The following is a 25455-nucleotide window of genomic DNA, read 5'->3' as shown; positions in this document are numbered from 1 at the left end:
TGACTCTGTATATGTCTGTGACTATGTGAATGTGTGTGTTTGTGACTGTGTATATGTTTGTGACTGTGAATGTGTGTGTGTTTGTGAGTGTGTCTATATTTGAGACTGTGTGAGTGTGTGTGTGTGTTTGAGTGTGCACATGTGTATGTGGAGACCCAGGGTTGATGCTTGGACTCCCTCTCAATGCCCTTCTAACCTATTCATTGAGGTCGCTCTCTCAGTCAAACCCGGAGCTTGCCCATATGTCTAGTCTTACTATCTCACTTGATCTGGGGATCCTCTGTCTCTGCCTGCTAAGGCTGGACTCACAGCAGGTTTCCACACTCACCCAGCATGTCTGTGGGTTCTGGGGGTCCCTCCTCAGGTCCTCACAGTTGCCTAGCTACTGCTTTAGCACCAGTCCTAGGTTGTGTGTTCTATGTCCAGAATTCACTTTTAAAAAGCTGCTGTCCCACATACATTTATGATTTCCAGCTATTAGGGCAGAGACAGGTGGATCCCGGGGCTCACTGCTCAGCTAGCCTAGCCAAGTGGGTAGCTCTAGAGTCGTGAAAAGAACCTGTTTCAAAAAATAAGGTGAAGTGATTGAGAAAGATACTGGACCTACATACACACACACACACACACACACACACATACACACCAGATAGAGAAATGTGTTTCAAGGTAATAAATAAATGGATTATGTTAAAACATAGATCTCAAATAATTTTGTTAACTGGGTTTTTTTTTCACTTGATATTATATCATGACAATTTTCCTTCAAGTGTTTTGAGTTTAAAAATTAGGGTTTTTTAAAAAAAATAGCTACAAAATATCTGTTTCATGACCTTTTTATCTCTCTCCCAATTGTCCCCATTTGGGACATCAAATGCTTTTCACTGGTTTTCATTGTAGATGACTTGTCATGAGGCCCCTAGGAGGTTTGTTTGTTATGTTTTTTTGAGGAAATGATTTGTTCTTTATCCCAAGCTAGCCTCAATGCCTCAAAGTTCTCTGACCTCAGCCTCCTGGATACTGGCATAAGTATATGCCGGTGTGCCCAGTTAGGGGTGCCCTTGCCTATGGTCTTGTGTATGTCTATAATTACTCCCTCAGGTACTTTCACCAGACATTGTGTCCTTGACACAACAGTTGCCTGAGAGCAGACAAGGGCCTGTAGGAAACTGACTAAGTGGGGCCAATGCAAAGCCCCAGTGTGGCAGAGAAAGTGGGTGGAGAGGCATGGCTGGCAACCAAGCAAAAAAGTGAGGGGATTAGAATTAAGGGTCTGAATAATGACAGCCAAGCTCAGCAGGACTGAACACAGTAGATCTACTTCCTCCTTGAACATAATAGGACTACTCCCTCCACTGTTGTCCCCAGAGTCCCTTCCACATTCCAAGGGTCCCCTGCCCTTTTTGCCATTCAGGAACACACTGGCTGGGATGTCTGGCTGCCCTGCAAGAGCACTGGGGTACAGGGCTTCCTGGTGCTGGCTGCACTGTGACCCAGTAAGGTGAAGGTCATGACCTCCTCTTGTCAGTAGTCCCTGAGAGGATAGCTCAGACACAAGGATAGGGATACTCACTGTCCTCATGGGTCCACACAAGCTGAGGTGAACTCGGAGGCCCATCCCCCGGGGTGGTAAAACACAGGACGGATGTGAAGTAGGCGGTGAATTTCTTCAAGTTTGTTATGTACCCATGATGGATTCCATGGAAGTCAGGAGCAATAGTGACTACAGTGACAGTCTCAGGAGCATCTGCCGGCCATGCTAGGAGCTGGTAGGGGAAGGGTTACAAAAAAGACCCCCTTTAAACCACATTTCTTTTCTTAGCTGTCAATCAAAATTGTATTTTATAATTAATATGTCTTTAAAGAAAGTATAGTCAAAATTCAGTAAGTCCATAAATGTCATATCATTTTCCCCTTTTTTCATATTTGGGGATAAAACAAGAGCTTTACACATGTTAAGCAAGCACTCTACTTCTAATCTACACCCCAGCCCCTCCCTGGGGGATTCTAGGCAGGGGCTCTACCCCTGAGCCACGCACCCAGCCCCTCACTGGGGGATTCTAGGCAGGGGCTCTACCACTGAGCCACGCCCCCAGCCCCTCACTGGGGGATTCTAGGCAGGGGCTCTACCACTGAGCCATGTTCCCAGCCCCTCACTGGGGGATTCTAGGCAGGGGCTCTACCCCTGAGCCACACCCCAGCCCCTCACTGGGGGATTCTAGGCAGGGGCTCTACCACTGACCTATATCCCCACTCACTTTTTGCATTTTGAAATCTTGAGACAAGGTTTTACTAAGTTTCCCAGCACGGCCTTGAACTTGTAGTTCTCCTGTCTCAGCCTCCCAAGCAGCTGAGATAGTAAGGCCTGGCTATAAATCCTATTACATCTTATAATCCCATTTTAATTTTAAGAACAGTTGAGTTTAAAATATGCCTATATATTTTTTTGTATATTCACATACCTATATTTATATATATGAGTGAAGTGGCTGCTAAACTTGTTACAGTAATGGACACCCCCTTATATCTCCATCTCCATCTTATTTTAGGATACTATTGAACATGGATTTTTTTTTTTAATAGTGAGAGCAAAGATGACATCATCTGTTAATTCAACTAATTATCATGAGGAGACAAACACAAAAATTCTCCAGATAGACGTCTACCCTGACTCAAAGTAATTCAATAGGAACAATCTTAATGATTTATAATTTATGTTATACTAGTTTCCTGGAATAGAGTTTGGGAGATAAGTTAGAATTTTAAATAAAGGGCATATACAGGAACTGCAGATGTAGCCCAGTTGGTAGAGAGCTTAGCTAGCATGCAGGAAACCCTGGGTTCTACCCCAGTACTAATAAACCCAATATGGTGGCATGTGCTTATAATCCAAGGACTAAGGAGGTAGGGACTGGAGAATCAGGAGTTCAAGGTCAATCTCAGGCACATACTGAATTTGGAGCCAGCCTGCTACATGAAATTCTGTCTTAAAAACAAAACAAGAAATAGCATACATGCATCCGTGTGTGTGTGTGTGTTGTGTGTTTATGTGTGTGTTTGTGTGTGTGTTGTGTGTTTGTGTGTGTGTGTGTGTACAAGTGCTTGTTCCAGGAAAAGCTGCTTTCTTGCTTTGGTAATGTTAGATAAGTGTAGTGAGTTTTAGTCTCCTGACGTGATGCATCTCCAGGAACGAGTTGTTCTGAAAGCCAGTTGGCAGCAGGACATAGCATATCTGTGAGATCAAACTGACAAGCCAGCCATCAGAAGCACGCAGTGTTCTCGCCACTCAGACCTGGCAGGAGAGCCAAGAGTGATGGAGTCTCGGGTTGATCAGTATGAGTTCCCTTCAAAAAAGCATCTGCCTTCAGATACCTCCGAGGAAGAAGCAGAGCCATAGCACCTTCCTAGCTGGGCCTTATCACAGACAAACAAGCATTTGAGCAAGCTCAACACAAATGGCAACAACAACTTCCAGAAGCTGAAAGCATCGCCCTTCTCTGAAGGGACTGCCTGAGGCTCCTGCTAAGGGGCTTATGAACCCACTTGTGCACAATGAAGTCAGACTCCAAAGTACAACTAGAAGTCCACATAAAGGAAAGAAACTGTGCTGCTGGAATGTGCATCCAAGCCCATCTTATCCAGCAACAGAGTCTATTGCTGGTCTGTTCATTCATTCATATCGGGACCTGGACCTTGGACTCTCTCTGGCCTCTATTCTTTAAACAGAACTATATTCAAAGCAGAGAGTAAAATGGTTTCTGCTGGACAGCAGTCTCTTCTCATGAATCCCTGCCCTTGATTCTGTGTCATAGGAAGAAGTGCTTGGACAAAGGCTGACTCCAAAGAGCCCACATAGATCTCCCCTGGGTTCTCTCTCTCATGTTCTTTCTCTCATGTTCTTTCTCTCTCTCTCTTATTCTCTCTGTACATGTGGTGTAATGAATGTGTGCATATGTATATGATGGCATGTGTATATGTGTGTGCTACAGTTGTGCGTATGTGTATGTGATTAATGTGTGCACATGTATGCTGGCATGCATGTATATGTGTGCCCATGGGTGTCCATGCATGTAAAGCCCAGAGTGTCTCCCTCAATCATTGTCCATCTTAGTTTTTGAGACAGGGTCTCTCACTGAACTTGCAGCTTACTGATTCAAGTAGGCTGGCTGGCCAGCAAGCCCCTGGGATCCCCCATCTCTGCTTCCCCAGAGCTGGGATTAATGTGCTCGGATCTTTTCACTGTATAGGTTTAGAGGGACCACCCAAGTCCTTGTGCTTGTATGGCAAGCACTTTACTGGCTGTCCCACCTCCCAGCCTTCCCTGAAGCCCATTACTCTGACTAGAGGCTGTTTTCTTGTGCCGTCTTATCAGCTGAGCATTCAACTTTCTGGCCTGGAATATCTGAAAAGAATGAGGACAAATGGCAGCCCCACCAAGGTTGCAGTACTCTGTGTTTGATGCCCTGGGTTTATGACCACATAGGAAGGGTGGGACCCAGAGTGTGATATGATTAATACTGCCCATGAGTGCCCTTTGGAGGTTCCAAAACCAGGCCAGGTACCTTGTATCCCTGGTTGATGCCGTTGATGAACTGCTGGGGTGGCGGGTTCCACAGGAAGTGCACAGTGGTGGAATTCACAGCCTCTGCCTGCACGTTCTGGGGAGGTGCAGTGGGCACTGTTCCCATATGGAGGTGGAAGGCAGCAGCACAAATGCCAGGAGGCCCCATGGGGAGAAGAGACAAAAGAGAAACCTCAGTCACCACTCAGGACTCAAGAGTAATCACAGAGCAGATGGAAGGGAGGTGAGTGTCACCCAAGCTAATCTCCCTGTGACAAGGAAGGAGAATTGGTCCATTTCTGTTGGGGAGTTGCTTCCTGAAGACAGAGGCAAGAGCTGTACTAGACCAAGTCCCATCCTACAGATCTGAGACGGACAGCACACTAAATCTTTCTCAATTGTTTCCTCAACTACCTCTATTGCCACCTCAGATCAACACAGCCAAGAATATAGAATGATCTTCCACTTCCTATTATGTTCTGAGATCCCCTTCTCCTTCCCAGTTAGCTTTTATTGTTCACTGACGCAACCTGGGAAGGGAGAAACTCAACTGAAGAACTATCTAGATTTGATTGGTCTGTGGGGAATTGTCCTGACTGATGATTGATGTAGGAGGGCCAAGGCCACCGTGGGCAGCACCATTCCTAGGCAAGTGAATCTTGATTTTGTAGTATAAGAAAGCTAGCTGAGCATGAGCTTCTGAGCTGCATTCCTCTGTGGGTTTTGCCTCCAGGCCCTGCCCTGAAATACTCCCCTCAGTGATCGAGTGTGACCTGGAGGTCAAGTCAAGTAAACCCTCTCTTCTTCAAGGTTGTTTTGGGTCATGGTGTTTATCATATCAACAAAAAGGAAAATAGATTCTTCTATGTATGTGCATGTCTGTTTGTATTCCACATTTTAAAAATAAGATGTATTTATTTTTACTTTATGTGTATAGATGTTTTGTCTGCATGTATGTCGATGTGCCACATGTGTTCCTGGTACCTAGGGAGACCAGAGAGGGTGTTGGATTCATTGGAACTGGAGTTATGAATGGTTCTGAGCTGCCATCTGGGTGCTTGGAACCAAACCCTGGTCCTCTGCAAGAACAAGATGTGCTCTTAACCACTAAGCCATAGCTTCAGCCCCTTCTATTACTTATTGTTGTTGTTTGATGCAGGTTCCCAGAGATGATATTTAGGGGGACCTGGAGCTTTCCAATCAGCCTAAGCTGGCCAACCAGTGGGCCCTGGGGAATCTACCTTTCTGTCTCCCCAACATTGGGATTATAAGCATGCACCACCATGGCTGGGTCTGGGGGGTCACACTCAGGACTTTGTGATTCTTAAGGCAAGTACTTGACACAATGAGCTACTGTCCCACTACCCAAGAAACTATGACGAGGGAATGGTTTATATGGCTTTACTTTCGGGTCATAGTTTGTCACTGAGGGAAGTAACTCAGGTAAGGACTGGAGACAAAAGCCACAGAGGAATGGTGTTCAGTGCTTGTTCACTGGTTCAAAGCCATCACACTCCTCCTTATGTGTATTACTGTTCATTTATACACAAAGAGCTACAGGCAACTAAAGGAGGCTGCAACCGGGAGACACAATCTTTCCCTGGGAAGACAACACCAACTGGTTATTCAATACCAAATGGTCAACCCCCAGAACATGCACACAAGTAACACTGCACACACTGAGCAGGCTGCATTTATGTACCTTGGAATATATATGAACAGAACTTAACAAGAGTGAATAAAAAAGGGGGGGAGGGTCACAAGTTTGCAAGAGAGCAAGGAGGAGCACGTAGGAGGGTTTGGAGGGAGAGAGGGAAAGGGGGCATGATGTAATTATATTACACATAGCATCTCCTGCTACAAAGCCCAGGGTGCATGGTCATGTTAGGAATGTCAGCCTAGAGCTGGGGATGTTGCTCAGTGGGTAGAGCACTTCCTAGTTTGCTTGAAGCTCTGGGTTCATATCTAGTACCACATAAGCCAGATGAGGTGACACAGGCCTGTATTCTCAGCTCTGGGGAAGAAGAGGCAGGGGGATCATGCACAACTATATAGTAGTTTAGGTCAGATAAGACCCTCAAACAAACAAACAAACACAAATAACTTCATGAGCACAGATCTTTGTTGTCTCATTTCTTGCAGAGATGAGAGAATCAGAATCCACCTTCCAGACCCTGTTTCCTGGCCATCTGCCATCACCCATGACCATGGCTTCCCCACGTGCTTCCTCTATACAACATAAAGAAACTGATCAATTTCCCTTGCAGTACCCTGTGAATATTGTGAATTGAATATAGTCCCGAGGATGGCTATTTCTGGGATGCAGCCTGTTGGAGGGAATGTCAGAGCCACCGAGTGAAGAAAGCCTGACAAACAAGAGGATTGTGACTCTCTATAGCCCACAGACTTGAAGAGATAGATCTGGTGGCCGCACATTCAGAAATAGCAGGAAAAACACCTTGTCGCTCATTGAGACAAGGAGGTGTGTATGTGTTGTGTGTGTGTGTCTGTGTGTGTGTCTGTGAATGTAGAAATGAAAAGAAAGAGGAGGGAAGTGGGGGGAAGGAAAGGGGATGGGAAAGAGAGTGGAGGGGAGAGGAAGGAGGGGGAAAGGGTGGTGAGGGAGGGACTGGCCGATGAGTAGCTGGGCTAGGGAAATTTTATTAAGGCGGACTCTTCAGGAGCTTCAGGTAGAGAAACAGGTATGCTTCACACACAGAGGGGCAAACAGAAGATGTGTCGGCTTCTCACAGAAGAATTACACTGGGCATTTGAGGAAAAATTAAACAACTCGGAATCATTACCCAGACACCCAAATAAATAAGTAAATAACATTACAGACAAGGAAAAAGACCCACAGACAATGGTCCCTTATGGATACAAGTTCAAAACACAATCAAGAAAAAAACCCTAAAAGATCAGATTCGGCAATATACCACAATGGTAAATGCATCCTTATCTGGTAGGATTTATCTAATAAACACAGCAGTGGTCCAATATTTGACTACCAATCACAGAAATGTACCAAACCGACAGAACGAAGAAAACCCAATCTTAATAGGGTTAGGAAAAGCATTTGATAAATTTTAAGATCTAATCATGATTAAATAAAAAAAAGACACCTTTCCACCAAGTAGAAATTTAAAAGATCCTGGGAAACTTGATAAAGGGCATCTATAACGCGCCCGCGGCTGCGATCTCATTTGAGATGAGCGTCTGAAAGATGCTGCCCTGAGATCAGGGACAAGAAAGGGAGGACGAAAGACATCGGTGCGGCTTTTCTACTCTGCAAGTCCAGACCAGTGTAGACAAGAAGAAGGGAGGAGACAAACAGATAAGGGAGGTGCAATAGGACTGTCTACCTAGAGAATCCACGTCAACTCCAGGAAAGCTTGTAGACCCAAGAAAGGCTAGCGAGATTACAGGCTGCAAGACCAAAGCTCACAAATCAATTCTGTTTATAAACACAAGTGATCAATAATTAGAAATTGAAGTTTAAAAATTAGCGGGAGATGGCTCATTTGGGAAAGTGCTTGCTGTACAAAGCACAAGAGCCCCACGTCAGATCTCCAGCACCCACACTGAGAGGGTAGGAGGACCTCTGGGGAGCACTAGCCAGCCACCCTCATCAAACCAGTAAGCTCCACGCCAGTGAGAGACTCAAAACCACAAAGGAGCCTGTGTGCTGTGGGATGATACCTAAGGTGGACCTTTGGACTCTACACTTGTGCACACGAGTGTGACACCCCCCTGCACACACACATTTAAAGTAGCAAGGGAAACACAAAGTAGATACAAACCCGTCAGTGTGTCAGATCTATAATCTGAAAGTTACAAAGCCACTTAAATACAGTGTGGGAGAATACTGATGAACTGGGAGATCAGGCAGGTAAGGGGACCAAAGTTAACCTGAGTCCATCAAACACACAGCCAGATACTCTTTATCAACTGAAAAGGAGATTTCAATGTACAGGGAGAAACCAAAGGAACTAGAATAGCCAAAGCGACCTTGAAGAAGAAAAACTGGATACATGTTATTACACAATTAAAGAAAGCATAAGTCTATAGTAATTAAAGCAGGTGACCCTGGGAGACAAACGAATACACTGTCAATGCCACAGAGAATTCTAGAAATGAGTCATGCAGGTACCAAATGGTGTTCAGAATGGCACACACGATTCTACAAATCCTGGATGCTGCCATCAAAATATAAGGATAACTCCCAGAAGTTCCTCATGTCTACCGATCCCACACGGGCTTCAGTGCAAGCCTATTACTCTCAGACTACTAGAAACATGTGCCACTGGACTAGGTGACAGCATGCAGGGATGGAGCTCTGAGGTCCTTCTGTGAGATGAACAAGGCTGGGTGCAGAGCATGGCAGCTTCGGTGGCCTCGCTATCCCAAGTCCACTGGTGGAGCGGGGACAAATGGCGCTATACCCCTGAGTGATAGTCACCACTGATTCTCAAGTGGATAGGCTCTACATCACCTGGGAAAGGTAACTCTGAGCAAGTCTGTGAGAGGGTTCCTAGACTGGGTTAACAGATGTGGGACGCCCCAACCTCAGCACCATTCCAGGGATCCAGGGCTGGATAAACAAAGAGAAAGCAAGCTGAGCAATAGAACCCACCTCTCTCTGCTTCCTGTCTATGCACGCAGTGTGACCAGGTGCCTTACACTCCTGCTGCCATGCCTCCCCCACAGTAACGGAGGGTTCCCTCAGACTGTGAGCAAAAGTCAACTTTAAGTTGCTTTTCTCAAGAGTGTTTTCTTATCACAGCAACAGGAAGAACAACTAATACACATGGGGCGAAATACTGTCCAGCAATTTGCAAAACCAACTGCCTTAATACATGATCACATGCGACCCCCAAATACACTGTACTGTAATCCCAGCCCTTGGGAGAGGGAAGAAAGAGAATCAAGAGTTCAAGGAAGCCTCTGTTATGTAGAAAGGTTACATGGGACGCTGCCCCCAAACAAACAATAAATTGCATGCATTGCTCTACTGGAAAGGAGCCAGTTCAGAAGACTTCATACTGAATTCCTTCCTCTGCTTGGTAGTCCATCAAAGAGAAACTAGGAGAGAAGACAAGTGTCTGCTGAGGACAGAGATGGTTGGATGTATGAATGAAAAGGTGCAGGAGTAGGAAGCTGAGATCACGTGACTGCCCTGTATCAACCTCTGTAGCTACAAGTGGATTGAAAATGTGTGTCAAAATATGTGACACGGAATACCACTGAGGGAAATTATACCACTAGTTATCTCAAATGTATCAGTAAGTATAAAAACACTGAGTAGTCTCTCTCTCTCTCTCTCTCTCTCTCTCTCTCTCTCTCTCTCTCTCTGTGTGTGTATGCATTTGAAGGCACAGGTTCAAGCTCAGACGTTGATCCTCAGGTGTTGCACACTTTGTGTTTTGAGGCAGGGTCTCTCATTGGTCTGGAGTAGCCAGGCAGGCTAGGCTGGCTGCTCCCTAAGCACAGGAGGACTAACTCTCTCTGTCTCCCAGCTTGGATTACAAGCATGAGCTACTAAGCCTGGTTGGGTGTTTTGGCTAGCTTGGGTCCTCATGCTTGGGCAGGAACTGAATCATCACCTTTGCCCCCCAGAGAAGAGATTCATGTCCATGATGGTGATAGGATTGTGGCACATCCTTTCTGGGAGTCTAGGGTAGAGCCATGTGTGAAGGTCACAGACCCTGTACTGGAGTAGCTGCACATAGGTGCTACTGTAGAAAGTCCCTAGGGAGCATTCCTGGCCACTGCCAACACAGCCACTTCCAACTGCCCCCAACCTCTAATACTAGGAGCTATCTGTCCATAGCTCTTTTGATTCTTGACCCAGAAAATCAAGGCATACAACACAATGTTAGTGCTTCAAACCTCTCCATTTGGTACTGCTCTGTATGCAGCAACAGAATCAGGGACAACATGGGGGAGATGGCTCAGTGACTAAAGTGTTTGGATTCTAAGCACTCACATAAATGCAAGGCTTGGCAGCCTGCCTGTATTCCAGCCTTGGAAGGCAGAGACAGGATTTCCCAGAGCTAACAGGCTAGCTCTATTGGTGAATTCTGGATTTTATTGAGAGGTCCTCTCTCAGTGAATAAAATGAGAGGGTGATGGGGGATGGTTCCTGACATCAGCTTTGGGCCTCTGTGTCCATGTGCATGTAAAAACATGTACACATATGCAACACACACATGAATGCACACATATGCAGCACACATATACATGCACACATATGCAGCACACATGCACACATAGATATACACATGCAGGCATATGCACACATATACACACACACATGTACACAAACACACAAGCACACATGCACAAGTACACACACATGCACACATATAAACATATGCACACATGCAGACACATGCCCCCATACATGTACACATGCACACACACACACATACATACATACATATATACATACATACATAGACATGCATGCCCATAGGCACAAACACATGTACACATGTACATATATAATGAAAACAAAACAAAAATGAAACAAGGTTGGTATGTGTCAAAAGAAAAAAGAAAAGGGAAAAGAAGGAAGGAGAAAGGGTGAGAAGGAGGAATCGGGCTGCTGGGAAGTGACTGAGGTTTCTTTTGTCCCCCTCTTGGAGACCTCTGTTAGTTTTTCTCTGGGGTCTCCTGAAAGCACACGTGCTAAAGGGTGTCTTTGGAATATAGTTCTGCCAGGCTGGTAACACTAGGAGGAGGGATAGATCCTTGAGGCTGTTCTTGGATCTCCCCTTTCTTATCTCACTGGCCTCTTCCTTCCTTCCTGGCTGCCGTAAGGAGGTTAACGGTTCTGCTCCGCTGCACAGTCCACAGCAATATGTTCTTCCTCACCATGACCCCGGAACACCAGAGTCAAGCTGATGGGCTGAAACCATGCGCCAAAGCAACCCTGGCTTCTCACACCAGTGCTCTGTCACATCGATGGAAAGCAGACGCCCTCTGCCCCGGTCTCCAAGGCAGTCTGGGTGACTCTGCTCCAGCATTCCATCAGCCCCAATTACTGCCTGTGCAGTTCCGGCATGCTCTCCTGCCACATGTTCACCTTTCGGAAATAAGCCAAGGAACAGATGTTCAATAAATGCATTCTGCATCACTTAAGTGAAAGTCGTTTCCTGAAGTTTCCCAATGGCTTCTACACCTTCGTTTTGACCCCTGCTGGGTGGAGATCCTGCCCTTCATCCACAGCCAGTGCCTCTCTAAGCCTTAGGGAGTCTCAGAGCACCAAACACTAGGGATGACCTCACCTGAGTGGGTCAACAAGGAAGCTGCTTCTTGTCTGTAAAAGTTAATTTGGGTTGTCAACTTGACGATATTTGGGATGAACTAAGAAACACACCTCTGTGTGGATCTGTGGATCTGTGAGCACATTTTCCTGAAGAATTAACAAGATAAAGGAAGATCCTCTTCCAGGGTAGATACCTTCTGGAAGCCACCCAGACCTAAACACATGTGAGGGAAGGGCTGCTGATTTTGCCTGCCTGCTTTCCCTTTTTGCTGATCACTTCATATACTCTGCAGCTTCTCCACTGATGCTCTAACCAACCTTTGCCGACATCAGAATTCAGTTTCTTCATCCTTCTAACAGGGACTAGAGACCAGATGTTCTTCCGGAGTCTCCCAGGCCTTCAGAGTCAGGAGTAGCTACTGGGTTCTGAGACTCTTCAGCATGCAGACAAACCTTGTTGGATCACCAGCCCGTATCTGATAAATGCCCTTTGCAACATACATTCATTCTGTTGATTCTGTTCCCCTGAGAAGCCTCACATCTACACCTTCTCTCCTCTCACACAAAGTCTTGAGTCATAGGAAAATAAGAAACGATTTGGTGGAACAATCCTTTCACCTGAGTGACCTGCCTATGGAGCTATGGCATCCCACACTCTGCCTCTGCCTCTCTATCTCCAGTCCTGGTTGGACGCCTGTTGTCACCCAGAGCTCTATTAAAACATTAGCCATTCTTCTCAGGCCTCTTGTGTTCCTAGATCCCTTGCTTCCTTTTCTCCTAATGACTGTCATTAGACGTGACTCATATACTTGAGGACAATGGAACAGAAATATGCCCCCCCAAGAGAGACAAGAAAAGAGCTGTAGCCAGTAAGTCCTTCCAGGCAGTGTTTTCAAAGGAAAGAATAGTTTCAGCAGGAGAGGTCTTCATTAATGCGGTGACTTCACCCTGGTCCATCAGGAGAAAGGACAGGCGCTGGCTCGTAGCTCCCGGAAGAGTGAGGGCCACAGCCTTATTCTGCAGAGCTGGCTTCCAGCCTAGCCACCTCCCAGACTTCTTGTTGGAAGCTGCTACCTCCTGCTACTCAAAGTAAGACCCCTGGGGACATTTTCTCCCCATTGACTAGCAGCTAAGGTCTGTACTCCTAAGGACAGTCCTTGAAGCAAACTTCTGATTTTTGCTGGAAAAAAAAAGGTGTGTGTGGGTGGGGTGGGGGGGGGATCTGGGCAGGGTGGTGCATGCCTTTAACCCTGCACTTGGGAGGTAGGTAGCTCTCTGTGAATTTGAGGACAGTCTGGTGTATGCTCAGACAGTGTTTCACTAAGTAGTCACACCTGCCCAGGCCTGGATCTGTTCTCAGGATTAAACTGCATACAGCCACACCTCTGTGTAACGGTCTCTATTTGCAGATCCAGCAATGAAAAGCTCTGCCCTGTGAGGGTGGGGTAGGGGTGGGGCTTAGCTAAGGAAGTTAAGAGAAGAAAGGCAAGATCAGGAGGGGATGGAGCTATGGAAAAGAGGTGAGGAAGCTGTGGCTGTGACTTTGATCAGAGGTAGGACTTCTCTGAGGGAGGAAGAAGCTAGACAGGGCAAAATGGCTTTCACTGGGCCTTGGGTGGGTCATGTGGGCCACGGAATGCTAATGCCATCTAGCATGAGGCAGACCTTGCCTTGGCTACCCTGAACTTCCAGCTGGAGGAGTCACATCTGCAAGCTCTATGCAGGCATTACAGGCGAGTCAACAGAAAAGGTTCGTGAGTCGGCAAAAGATTTGTGTCTTTGGTGTAATTAGAAGTATATCTCAGAAATGAAGATTTCTGGAAACGGGTGGCAGCCAAATCAGACAGATGCCAACGCTGCTGAAATCCATCACTCTTTAAACAGTAGGATGCAAAAACAAAATGAAACAAAACAAAACGACTGCTCCTACAGTCAAAGGCCTAACCATGGACACTCCCTGAGTAGTCATAGAAAAAAAAGGGGTGAGGGGCACACAATCTGTTGGCTTCCTGTGATGAGCAGTACTGTAACAAACTGCTCAGCTAGCTCTTCTTCCCCCAAACCAAAGATAAGATTACAAACTGATCCCATTAGAAGACCCACTAGGCCAATTGGTAAGTTAGAATTCTCCAAATAGACTTAGGCATGTAACAAACACAGTTTCAAGTCTGGGACCTGCATGCTTGTGTGCTATGTGCACATCTGTGTGCATGCCCTGTGCACACATGCACACACCCCACTATGTGCCTTTATGGAACTGAGAGTCCAGGACGAAAAGCAAATACTTAGGACAGGGGAAGGTAAACACTGCCACGAAGGGCAGCAGGAACTTCCTTAAAGATGATCCTGTGAATGGGGTCAATTCAGAGAGAGACCATTAAGTAAAAATTGCTAACTCTAAAACAAAGCTCCAACATAGACCTCACTAAGCATTGTAGCATCATGCTGTCCCACAAAGTAACAATAACCACATTCTGGTACATAATGCTTGCTCCTGAGCTGGGTGGTGGTGGCTCATACCTTTAATCCTAGTACTTGCGAGGCAGATATCTGTGAGTTCGAGGCCAGCCTGGTATATAGATTGAGTTCCAGGACAGCTAGGACTACACCCTAGCTCAAAAAACCTGATGATGATGATGATGAAGAAGAAGAAGAAGAATGCTACTCCTGTGCACATTCAGAGCCAGAGGCATAAGCCTTGCCAAGGATGCCCAAAGAATTTTGCAGACTGGAGAAGGAAAAGAAGAACTACAGAAACTCCTACTCCACCCTAAGTTCTCATCCAGGGGCTCATAGCAGCCCTGCTCAGTATCTCCAGCTTAGCTCCTTAGACACTCAGACAGCTTTCTTACCACATAAGCCACTTTGTTCTTCTGCAATACACTGTAATTTGGAGGCGGGGGCGGGGGCAGGTCTTACATAGCCCCACTGGCCTTGATCCTCCTGCCTCCACCTCCTGAGTGCTGGGGTTACAGGTGTACACTGCATTGTCCAGTTTACTTTCTCTGCTGCACATCCTAATGGGTTTTTTTCTTGCTACAGAATCCTGTTGGCCCTACTCCATTTCCTGGGTACTTGCTCCTGACAGGTGCACACAGCCATGAGACTATTTCCCACTCTTAAACCTCTAGTCTAGGGCTGCCAAGCTAGGCCTTTTCTCATGAGCCCTGCTCACTCTAGGTCCCCTCTGAGGACCTGGTTTTCTTGCCATCCCTGTGGCCGGTCACCAGGAGGTGACTTCCACACTCCATCAGGCACCATTGAGCAACCAGGGTGGCATGACATGGCGATCAGCTGACCAACAAGCTTGTCCTTTTTGAAGGGAGGTTAAGGTCAATGTCAAAGGTCTCCTTAGGTCTACAGCTCCTAAGCTCTTGATTCAGCTATGGGATGCCATCCTCTGAGCACAAGGATCCTGGTGTCTTTACCAGAGAAGCTGCTACTCCCAAGAGACCCTCTAGCCTGGGCTTGCTGGCTTCCCTTGCAGTTTGCTGGCTTCCCTTGCAGAGGGTGGTGAGAAGCGCATCACCTCTCATCTGCGATCCATCCACTCCCTCCTGCATCCCCCTCCCAGCTACACACAACTCTGCCCGAGCTGCATGTGGTCCTGGGTCATGGGAGGTGCCTCATATAAAGCGTTGAAGGGTAACTGAAGGCTGCAGAGTACCCCACTTATGTAGTATAGGGGACTTGTCACCTACGGCAGGGTGAGAGTTCTGAGTGGTGTAGCCATATGATCCTGGAGGGCACCCCTCCCCCATGTTCTGTCAGTAAACCCAGTCAATGCATCAACTCCCCAAGACAGGCTGGGGTTGAATTATTACTTCGGTCTTTTGTTGTTGTTGGCATGCTATAGCGGGTAGGCAGATGTTGCTTTGTGTCTCATCAGGAAGAGCTCACACCATAGAAGTCGACTATGATCCAGGGAGGTCTCCCCATCCCCAGTGACACCACCACCTCTAACTGTGACATTTCACGTTACCCCCGCCACAGTGCACATCTCTGTTTCGACCATCAATCTAACCAAGTAATTTGTTTTTGACTTCTGACTCTGGGTGGTATTGATGATAGACACCTCCCACCTCCGTTCCAACCCTCACGATCATCAGGTTGTCTCCATTTCTGCTGAATCCCAGGCCAAAAATGGATGCCTGATGTTGCAGTTGGAGTCAGCTTTCAACCGTGGATTTCTCAAGCTTGATGTAGTTCAACATGGGGGTTCACCTAAATGTTTGCCACCCAATCTCTGCTTCATCTTATCTACAGGGCTTATAGATGAATTAGTGAGTGAAGGAAGGAAGGAAGGAAATTCACGTTCCCAAGAGGAATGTAAGCACTTGGATCTATCAATGTAGTAACATTGTCCATAAAGGAAGCAGGCTGGTAGGACAGTGTGGTGGTTTGAATGGGAGTCTCTGGCATGGGAATACTTGGTCCCCAGTAGGTGTCTATTTAGGATTAGTAGCTGTAGTCTGGCTGTCACTGTGTGTTTGAGCAGGGGGGGGGGGGAAGAGTGGAGTTAGGGAGGGAGGGGAGAGAGAGAGAGCTCACATGGCCTCCATCTCGTCTTCTGAAACATGGTGTTTCACTGGACCTGGAACTCACCAAGTAGGCTAGGCTGACTAGCCGGTAATCCACCTGCCTCGACCTCCCCAGTGCTGGGATTATAAGTGTCATATCCCCACAATGGCGTTTCAAAACTGTTCATCCCAGAGCTGAAACTCAAGTCCTCCTGCTTGCCCAGAGGGCACTTTACTGACTGAGCCATCTCCCTCGATCCCTCTTCTGAGCCTTTTTGTAGTGTTCTCCATCTCTTGTAAGAAAGTGATATTTCTAATCTTCTCAACAGGAAGGCAGATTGGACCCAGAGAACAAGGATGCACAAAGAGCCCAGTCTGTCCTTGGTCACTTCTCCCAAAGAGCTAAAGACATAAAAACAAGTTCAGCGGCCATCCCAAATGGAAGTCTCCTTCGGATGTGCTCACGCCTCCCCTGCCTCTGCCTTTCTTTCCAAAGCTGTGAGCTGTGACTTGGGAAACCCCACCACTGGGTTTCCTGGAGACAGTGATGGCTCTGCTAGGTAGCACCATCTCTCTAGAGTCACAGACCAGCAACAGTGGGCAGAGCTATGGCTTCCTCAGGGAGCTTGGGTCAGTCCTCTAGATTCTAGTCCTCCTTTCTTCCTTCCTCTCTTTCTGTTTCCTTTCTCCCTTTCTCTGCTTTCTTTCCACCCTCACTTGGACCTTCATTTTCCCGTTTTGGCTCCTCCTGCCCCTCCCCTAAGAGCTGCCAGTCAGGGCTTGCCAGTGAGTTCCCTGGAATGATATCATTCTACTCTGGGCCTCTGGAGGTGGCATGAAACACAACCATCTAGCCCTGCCTCAAACCTACAGATTCTGGGAGCTCTGGAGAGAAAATGTGGATTTAGGAGCTTCTAGGGCAGCTCTCAATTGGTGGGTTGTGACCCCTTTGGGGTCGAACGATCTTTTCACAGGGGTCGAACATCAGATATCCTGCATATCAGATATTCACATTATGATTCATAACAGTAGCAAAACTATAGTTACAGAGTAGCAACAAAAGTAATGTTATGGGGGAGGGGGTCATCACAACATGAGGAGCTGCCTTAAAGGGTCACAGCATTAGGAAGGAGAACCCTAGGGGTCACTGTTCCAAGAACTGTGCCATGAGGTTACTGTCCACCAAGGACCTTTGTCCCAATTATTTTTCACTCTATCCCTCCCTCCTTTCTTCCTTCCTTTCTTTCTGTTTCCTTTCTCCTTTTCTCTGCTTTCTTTCCACCCTCACTTGGACCTTCCTTTTCCCCCTTTGGCTCCTCCCCTGGCCCTCCTCCTGCCCTCCCCCACTCATGCCCCACCCCCACCCCTGTGCTTCCTCCCACAGTCTTGCACTCTGCCTCTAGTTAGAGCCTAACCACTAACAAGAGAAAAGCCCCACACCAAAAACCACCTCCTTCCTTTCTGAGGAAACGCATCAACTGCTCCCTGCAAGACCTTTGATGAGGACAACAGGCCAGACACTCCCTGCAGCCCACACCCTCAATACAGCCATATAGCCTAGAAGTCAGACAAATTAAGATCATTCAAAACTCATTTGGGACACCCTCTGGTAAATGCTGGATGTCGCTAAGCATCACCTCCTTGAATGAAGGAAGTGGCTGACTGGGGACTGTTAGAGGTTTACAGGGCAGCCCTGCTTCCCTGTCCCTCTGTTTCCTGCGCTGCCAAGATGTGAACAAGCAGACTTGGCTCCTTCAACCACATGTGAGAGCCACTCCCCTGCCATGATGGACTGTATCCCCCCAAACCATGAGCCTGACAGACCTTCCTTAAGTCACTGCTTGGTCACAGCAATGGGAAAAGGAAAAAGGAAAGAAGGAAGGCAGGAAGGAAGGGAGGGAAGGATGGAAGAGCAGAGGTTAATTAAAAGAAACTTTGGGCTGGAGAGATGGGTAACAGTGCTCAGTGCAGAGGGCCTGAGTTCAGTTCCCAGCATCCATAGCGGTTAGATCACAAATGTCTGAAACAGTGCCCTCTTCTGGTCTCAGGAACAGACCCACCTACCCACACATACACACATAATTTTTTTTTAATCTTTAAAAAATGAAGGGAACCCGGGCTGCTATGAATCTGCACCACTGGGGTATAAGCTGAGCCACCAAATGTTTGAGTAACGCTGTGGAGGAGAAAGTCGTGAGGCTTTGTGATCGGGAGGGCATAGGCCTCCGGCCTCTGGAAGAAGGCTGGCCTCTGCGTCCTGCTTATCTTCTCCTGTGAGACCTGTCACTCAGCTTGACAGTACGAGGGGCCTCCGGCGATGCAGCAGCTCTGGCTGAATTCAGCATAGAATGAAATTACAGCTCACTGTCCAACGTGATTTTTATATTCTAACTTGCCCGCTTGTATTATTAAGATAACACAACCCCATCTGTCACAGAGAAGCCATGAAATTAGAGGTATTAACAGGATAAAATGTCATCATTTCTTCTGTCTTTATCCTCAAGACCAAGGCCAGTTCTCCTGGTGGGGGCTGGGGTATACAAAGTTCCTACTGTTGGTGTTTCGTTGTCTGTCTGTGTTTGAGACAGTCTCTCCTTTAGCCTAGGCTAGCCTCGAACTTACTATGTATCCAAGGATGACCTTGACTGTCCAGTCCTCCTGCTTCTGAAGGTTTGCACCACACGCCTGACTTTGCTATGCTGGGGTTGAACTCAGAGCTTTGTGCACAGTAGGCAATCATTCTACTGCCTGAGTCACACCCTCAGGCTATCCAGTGCTTTTTTTTTTCTAGGAGCTAAAGACCACTTAGTCAGAATTTCAGGGGACAAAAGTGTCTGAGCCCAGGCTCCTGCCTGTGGCTGTGTTCTGGGAGGACCGTACTTCTGTATTCTCTTCTGAAAGGCAAGATGTGATCTCTATGTAGCTCTGGGGCCACTCTGCCCAGAGACAACTCCTCTCATTCTGACGATATTCAAGGTAAGAGCTCGTCCCAGCTACACTGCCTCTGGCAGTTTTGCAATCTCAAGCAAGATGATCTGGGCCTCTGCCACAATGGCATGCCACATTTTCCCTGTCCTAAAAGGTCCAATTTATAATGCCAGGGACAGAGGTATCCATCTGAGCTTAGTGTAGATTCCCATGCATCTGCTCCTGGTAACCTGGCGGAATGAAATGCATATGCCGTTCCGACAGGAGACAGGAGCTCATTAAATGCAAGAATTACTGGCTGCCTGCTAGCAGGTGGATGCACATATTACAACCTACACGCCGGCTGTTACCGTTAATTCCAGGTCATTCTGGGCTACGGCTGAGCTCTTGTGTTGTTTGTTTCTCGCAGTTTCCGATACACCCGAATGTTCACACTTCATTAAACATCTCGAGCACATCACAAGGGCAGCAAATCTTTCACAAATACTCTTGAGCATTCTTTCATGGCCTTTATAAGGGACTAACACTTTACAAGTTCTATGTGTCTCTTTCTAAACTTACCCCTGCCCCCTCCCCTCCTCTTAATAGAGCTTCTTCCCTGCCAGCTAGCTTAGCATTTTTAGTGCTGCTGCATAGGCCATGAGGGAGGAAACAGTACCAGTGGACCCCGCGTGTTATGATACCAACCTGCCAAGCAAGATGTGCCCATTGGTAAAACAGTAGAATGAGCATCACTGGAGTAATCAACTCTTTCTTACTGGATTTGAAGTCCACTCCACAGGACAGAATCACACCAGGTACTGTGATCCTGGTCAAAAGCCTGTGGCTTGGGAAATTATAGGCCCTAGGGAGGGGCCTACTAATGTCACTGTGGTATACAGGGATGTGTTCACGCACATACGCAGAATAAGTAAATAAGTAAATAAATGAAGCAAGCAAGTGAAAAAGCAAGAAGTTCATGCGAAGTGAACGGTAACTAAATGTAAGATTCGGTCGGAGGTGAGACACTCAGTAGCTAGTGTGGCAGGGAAGAGCCCACGGTTGGGCAGGACAAGGGTGTACTTTTCAGACACAACCCTGGAGATGAGAGACAACAGAACATCACTCCAGTTATTCCAGAGAGGTGGTGGGTAGGGTGGTGAGGAGTGTGTGTGTGTGTGTGTGACAACTCTACCACTGCTGACTTGATGAACGATCATTGCTCCTTAGTGGTGGAGCCATTGCTAAGTCGCCATGTTCTAGTACATCAATAACTCCCTGCCCACGTTCATACAAGTGACCCTGAAAAAAATCTCAGGGTATCACAAAGCAAGTCATAGCAACAGAAGTAGAGGGAGGCAATTTTGAGAAGGCATTGTCTGGATGGAGCAGGAGATGGATAAGAGAGGGCAGTGGAGGAGAATATGAAGAAAACATGAGACTGTCAAAGGATATGTTATACGATATGAATAAAGTGGCATGCTTGAAGTCTCCCATCTCTGTTAGGGTTTCTATTGATGTGATCAAAAAACAAACAACTGAACAGAAAACCCAAGACCCTTAGCAGCCCAAGGAGGAAAGGGTTTGCCTCATTCACATCACAGGCCATCCACAAAGACAGTCAAGGAGGGCGGGACCTGGAGTCGGGAACTGAAACAGAGGCCATGGAGGGGTGCTGCTTGCTGGATTGCTCCTAAGGCTTGTTTCCTTATGTACCCCAGCCCCTAGGGGTGGAGCTGCTTCCAATGGGCTGGCCCTCAGACATCAACCATCAGTCCAGAAAATGTCTTGTCTACAGACTTGTCTACAGGCCAACTCTACAGCAGCACTCTCTTGATTAAGATTCCTTTTTCTCTACCTTGTGTCAGGTTGACACACAGGCTTCCTGACGGTTCTCTATGTAACCCACTCTCCACGCCAGCCTTGGGCTAAGCTGCATCTCTGCTTATTGGTACATCTGGTACCAGGTTAATGCCTCAAGTTCCCTGCAACATTGTTCAATGCATCTGGTTACACAGGGCAAGGCCACCAGAGAGATCGCCAGGTCTCTGCCCCATAGGGACATGTCTAACTAAGCATGGGAAGAAAGGCTGTGGGGTCTGGCTCCTGCGTGGCCTGGAGTCTATGAGCAAGGCACTAGGGGGCTCTGCTTTGGGAAGGCAAGATGCAGAGCATACACACTCTTGGTACCAATCTCTCTTCTAGTTTCCTTTCTGCTGCTATGATGAAATACACCAACCAAAAGTGGCTTAGGGGAGAAAGTGTTTATTTCATCTTATATTTTCAGGTCTCACAGTCTATCAGGGAAGTCAGTGCAACAACTCAAGGTAGGAATTTGAAACAGAAATCATGGAGTAAGGATTCTGCTTACTAGCTAGCATGCAGGCTTATGCTCAGCTGGCTTCATTTTAGTTTTTTATGTGTATGAGTGCCTTTGTCTACATGCATATTTACTACATCTGTGCACTGCCCCCAGAGCCCAACAGAGGGCGCCAGATCTACTAAGAATGAAATTACAGTTGGTTGTGGGTGCTGGGACTTGAACCTGGACCCTCTTGAGGAATCCAGTGCTCTTAAGCACGGAGCCATCTCTCCAACCCCCAGCTACCTTTCTTATACAGCCCAGACCACTTAGCTAAGCATGGTGCTCCCCACAGTGGGCTATGTCCTCCCACATCAATCAATGAAAAATAATCTCTCATAGACATGAGCACAGGTCAATCTGACCCAAGAAATTCTTCAATTGAGTTTCCCTTTTCCCAGGTGACCATAAGTTTGAATCAAATTGACAATAAAACCTTACTGGGAGATTCTACTCCTGTCAGCTTGATACATAAACATATTCACCGTTAAACTACAATCTTTCCTTTCTTGCTTGTCCCCAGGATCTCACATTAATATTACAGTATAGAATAGAACTTTAAAAGTCCCAGTCTCTAAAAATTCAAATGCTTTAAAAGCCCAAGGTCTCTCTAAAAATACAAGATCCCTTAACTTCTGGCTCATTGGAAATAAAACACAAATCACATTTCACAGCAGTGCTCAGACCTCTGTGCCCTTAAATTCTCGAGACAGGGAGAGGGGCCAGGTCCGAAGGCAGGCATGGGGTTAAAAATGGAGGCTGCCTTGGCGTGGTATGGAACACTGAAACATGACCAACAGTGTCTGGTCCTGTCATTCCTTTATGTTCTCCTTGTTTCTGTGCCAGGTGTGGCACTTGGATTTGATGACAGAGATACAAAAAAGACAACTTAGACACAGTCCTTTATAGAGTTCCTAGGCTGGAAGGGAACACATCTATAAATCAAAAGAGCAAAGCGAAAGGCACAGTGAGTCAGGTGAGTTCACCATTCCTGTGGGTCTCCTCCTGGCAGCTGAAGGGCAAGTTGAAGAGTAACTACTCTCATACAAGGTCGGTGCAGGGCACAGATGCCCACTCCATACACTGAGCTCTGTGCTTAGGCTCAGGCCCTCCTGCTCACACCTGTGTTTGACTCATAACTAGATATATTCACAACCCAAATCCTGATGATTCTGAAGTCTTGGGGGAGCACTTTCTAAAAGGGATGTCAGTCAAATCAGACAGATGTCAACACTACTGAAATTCATCATTCTTTAAACTGTAGAACACAAATGATTAGTGGATCAGGAAATCAATGCAGTGGCTGTGTGTGTGTGTGTGTGTGTGTGTGTGTATATATATATCAGATTTCTTATTGTGCACTGCAATAAAAAAATTCCAGTGGCCACTGCACAGCCACCTGTCATGTGAATGTAAGAGAGATGACGTCTGTTTTCTTTTTATTTCATATACAAGTTACAGAGAAAACCTGAGAGCTGTTTCCACCAGGCTTGATATATGCAGAATGGAAAAAATAATAGCAAATTCTAGTGCTGGGAGAGCATTGCAGTGAGGCCCTAGTCTGGAGGGGGTGAGCTGAGTGATTTTTACATTCCAGTTTTTTCCAGCATTTTCTAGCTACATGATCCAGGGGGAAGACAGCCATCTCTCTGAGCTTCCATTTATTTTCCTCTGTAGAATGGGTGGCACATGTTCTCTGTGTCTATTAATAGATGGTAAATGAAATCAGGTAATGAGTGGAAAAGAAGAGGCAGGATAAGGGATGCTGGTCCAGTGTCCTCCCACTGAGTGAGCCTCTCCATTCCTGCAAACTCCAAGAGAGCACATTAAGCCCCCACCCAACAGACTAGCCTGTATGTACTCTGCTTGGCTTTTAGTGTTTTGGGTAACGCTGGAAGGATCTGGAGTATTGTGCTGTTTGGAAGGAGAGCCTGAGGTTAGAGCATCTCTGGGGTTGGGGAAACAAATCTTTTGTGCAGTGTCATCTAATGCCACTGTGAGAATTTCCCAAGAGGGGATCAGAACAGAGCTTTGCAAACGGGTGCTCATTTATAATCCTTATTTTAGAAAACCTTTCAAAGCCCAAGTGAGCACTTAGGAGCTTTGCTAATGTTCTCGAAATGTGGATAACCAAATGTTTTTTTCTCATTTCTTTTAAAATATAAAATATTTCTCCTTCATTACAAGGTAATGTTCTGAGACCAGAATGAATCATGATAGCACAAACATACCTGTTATGAAAAGAAAAATGATAAGGGAAGTAAAAGCAGGGGAAAGGGGAAACATTGGTACACTCCAAGTGGAGATTTATTGTATAATTCATCTTTGGACCCTTGATAGAAAAATCAACATCTGCGTCTTAATGGATGTGGTTTTTAAAATGGATAGAGGGAGTCTGCTAATCTACATAGGTTTGCTTGGGAACAGAACTGTAATCTATTACATTTGTGTGGATATGTGTATATATGTATATATATAGTATATTATATAAAAATATATAATGTAGTGTATGTGCATGTATGAGTGTGAACGTATAGGAATCTGGGTAGGTATTACCATGGCACATGTATGGAAGTAAGAACATAATTTGGGTGGCAGTCATTGCCCCCCACCTTTTCTGAGACAGGGTCTGTTGTTCATTGTTGCTTGAATGCCACCAGCCAATTCTTCTGCCTCTGCATCTCACCTCCTAGTAAAGGTATACTGAGATCAGAGTCTGGCTTTTCTGTGGGTCTGAGGGGTCTGAACTCAGGATGTCAGCCTTAGGCAGCAAGAGTTTCGCTTTCCTCCTCACTCTCTACTCCCTTGCTTTATTGTTGAAGCACGGGCTCTCACTAAACCTGGAACTCACTGATTTGGCAGCACTGGCTGGCAAGTGCAACCAGACCCTGGGGTCTTTCTCTGTTTGCTTCCCAAGTGTTGGGGCTTCAGGTGTGTGCCAGCATGCCCAGCTGGCCCTCGCCTGACCCACTGAACTATCTTCCTAGCCCATGGTCTATATTTTATACTGCAAGTGACATGCACACACACACACACACACACACACACACACACACACACACATGCACACACATGCACACACACATGCACACAGCTACATATCATTCCTTCTCCAGCCTTTCATGGCTTTTGAGCCATTTTGAGCAATGCCAATGGCAGGAGCCAAACACCTAGTCAGCGTCACTCACTCGGGACCTCCGCTGGCTTTTGATGACTCCGTTCTTTCCCTCTCCTTCTACCCGATTAGAAAGTTGCTGAAGCAGACAGCAGCAGAAGAGATATGCTTCTAATTACACCAAGCGTTTCGACTGCAGAAGCTACACATCTCGGATTTTTCCCCCTCTGAAAACCAAAAGTGTTATTGATTTCTGGGAGCGCTATGAAATGCGAGTTACTTTCCACTGCCTTTTGGGTCATCATGATGGAAATCTGACAGGCAGCTCCCTGTGTGCTGGGGATCCCGGCCCTACACTTCTACAGAGCAGCCAACCTTTCTCCTGACCCCTTGGAAAGTTCACTTGGCTCAAACCATATTAGAGCAGCAGTGCTCAATTTGTAAGTTAATATGTTCTGTTTAAAATGCTTCCAGCGGAGAAGGTCAGGGAGGCACTGCTGTGAAATCTATTAGATGATATTGATGGAGCAGCTATAGGGGTGGCGGATGGAAGCAGACAGGTGGCGTCACAGAAGTTAGAAAGTTCTTATCGGGCAATCCTGTGTGCCCAGGGTACCAGTCCGTGTTGAGAACCTGCTAAGGAGGAGCTATGGAGACAGCTTAGTGAATAAGTATTTCTCCTACGGGTGTGAGGATCAGAGGTTGAGTCATCAGAACCCACCA

General features: G+C 46.6%; 1 protein-coding gene across 2 annotated transcripts in view; it reads right to left on the bottom strand.

Annotated features, from left to right (window-relative positions):
- The window catches only part of Sdk1 (sidekick cell adhesion molecule 1), a 967445-nt gene that overhangs the window by 178798 nt on the left and 763192 nt on the right, over positions 1-25455 (bottom strand). For both annotated transcript variants that reach the window (XM_085837397.1, XM_085837398.1), the window contains 2 exons: positions 4560-4675; positions 1571-1763 (listed from right to left, as the gene is read on the bottom strand). In XM_085837397.1, coding sequence (XP_085693523.1) covers positions 1571-1763; positions 4560-4675 — 309 coding nt within the window. The remainder of the gene's footprint in view (positions 1-1570; positions 1764-4559; positions 4676-25455) is intronic.

This window comes from Mus caroli, unplaced genomic scaffold (assembly GCF_978045245.1).
Source record: "Mus caroli unplaced genomic scaffold, Mus_caroli_1 scaffold_4, whole genome shotgun sequence".
Taxonomy (NCBI): Eukaryota; Metazoa; Chordata; class Mammalia; order Rodentia; family Muridae; genus Mus; species Mus caroli.
Note: the sequence above shows the minus strand (reverse complement) of the source record. Positions and strands in the feature narration are given on the sequence as shown.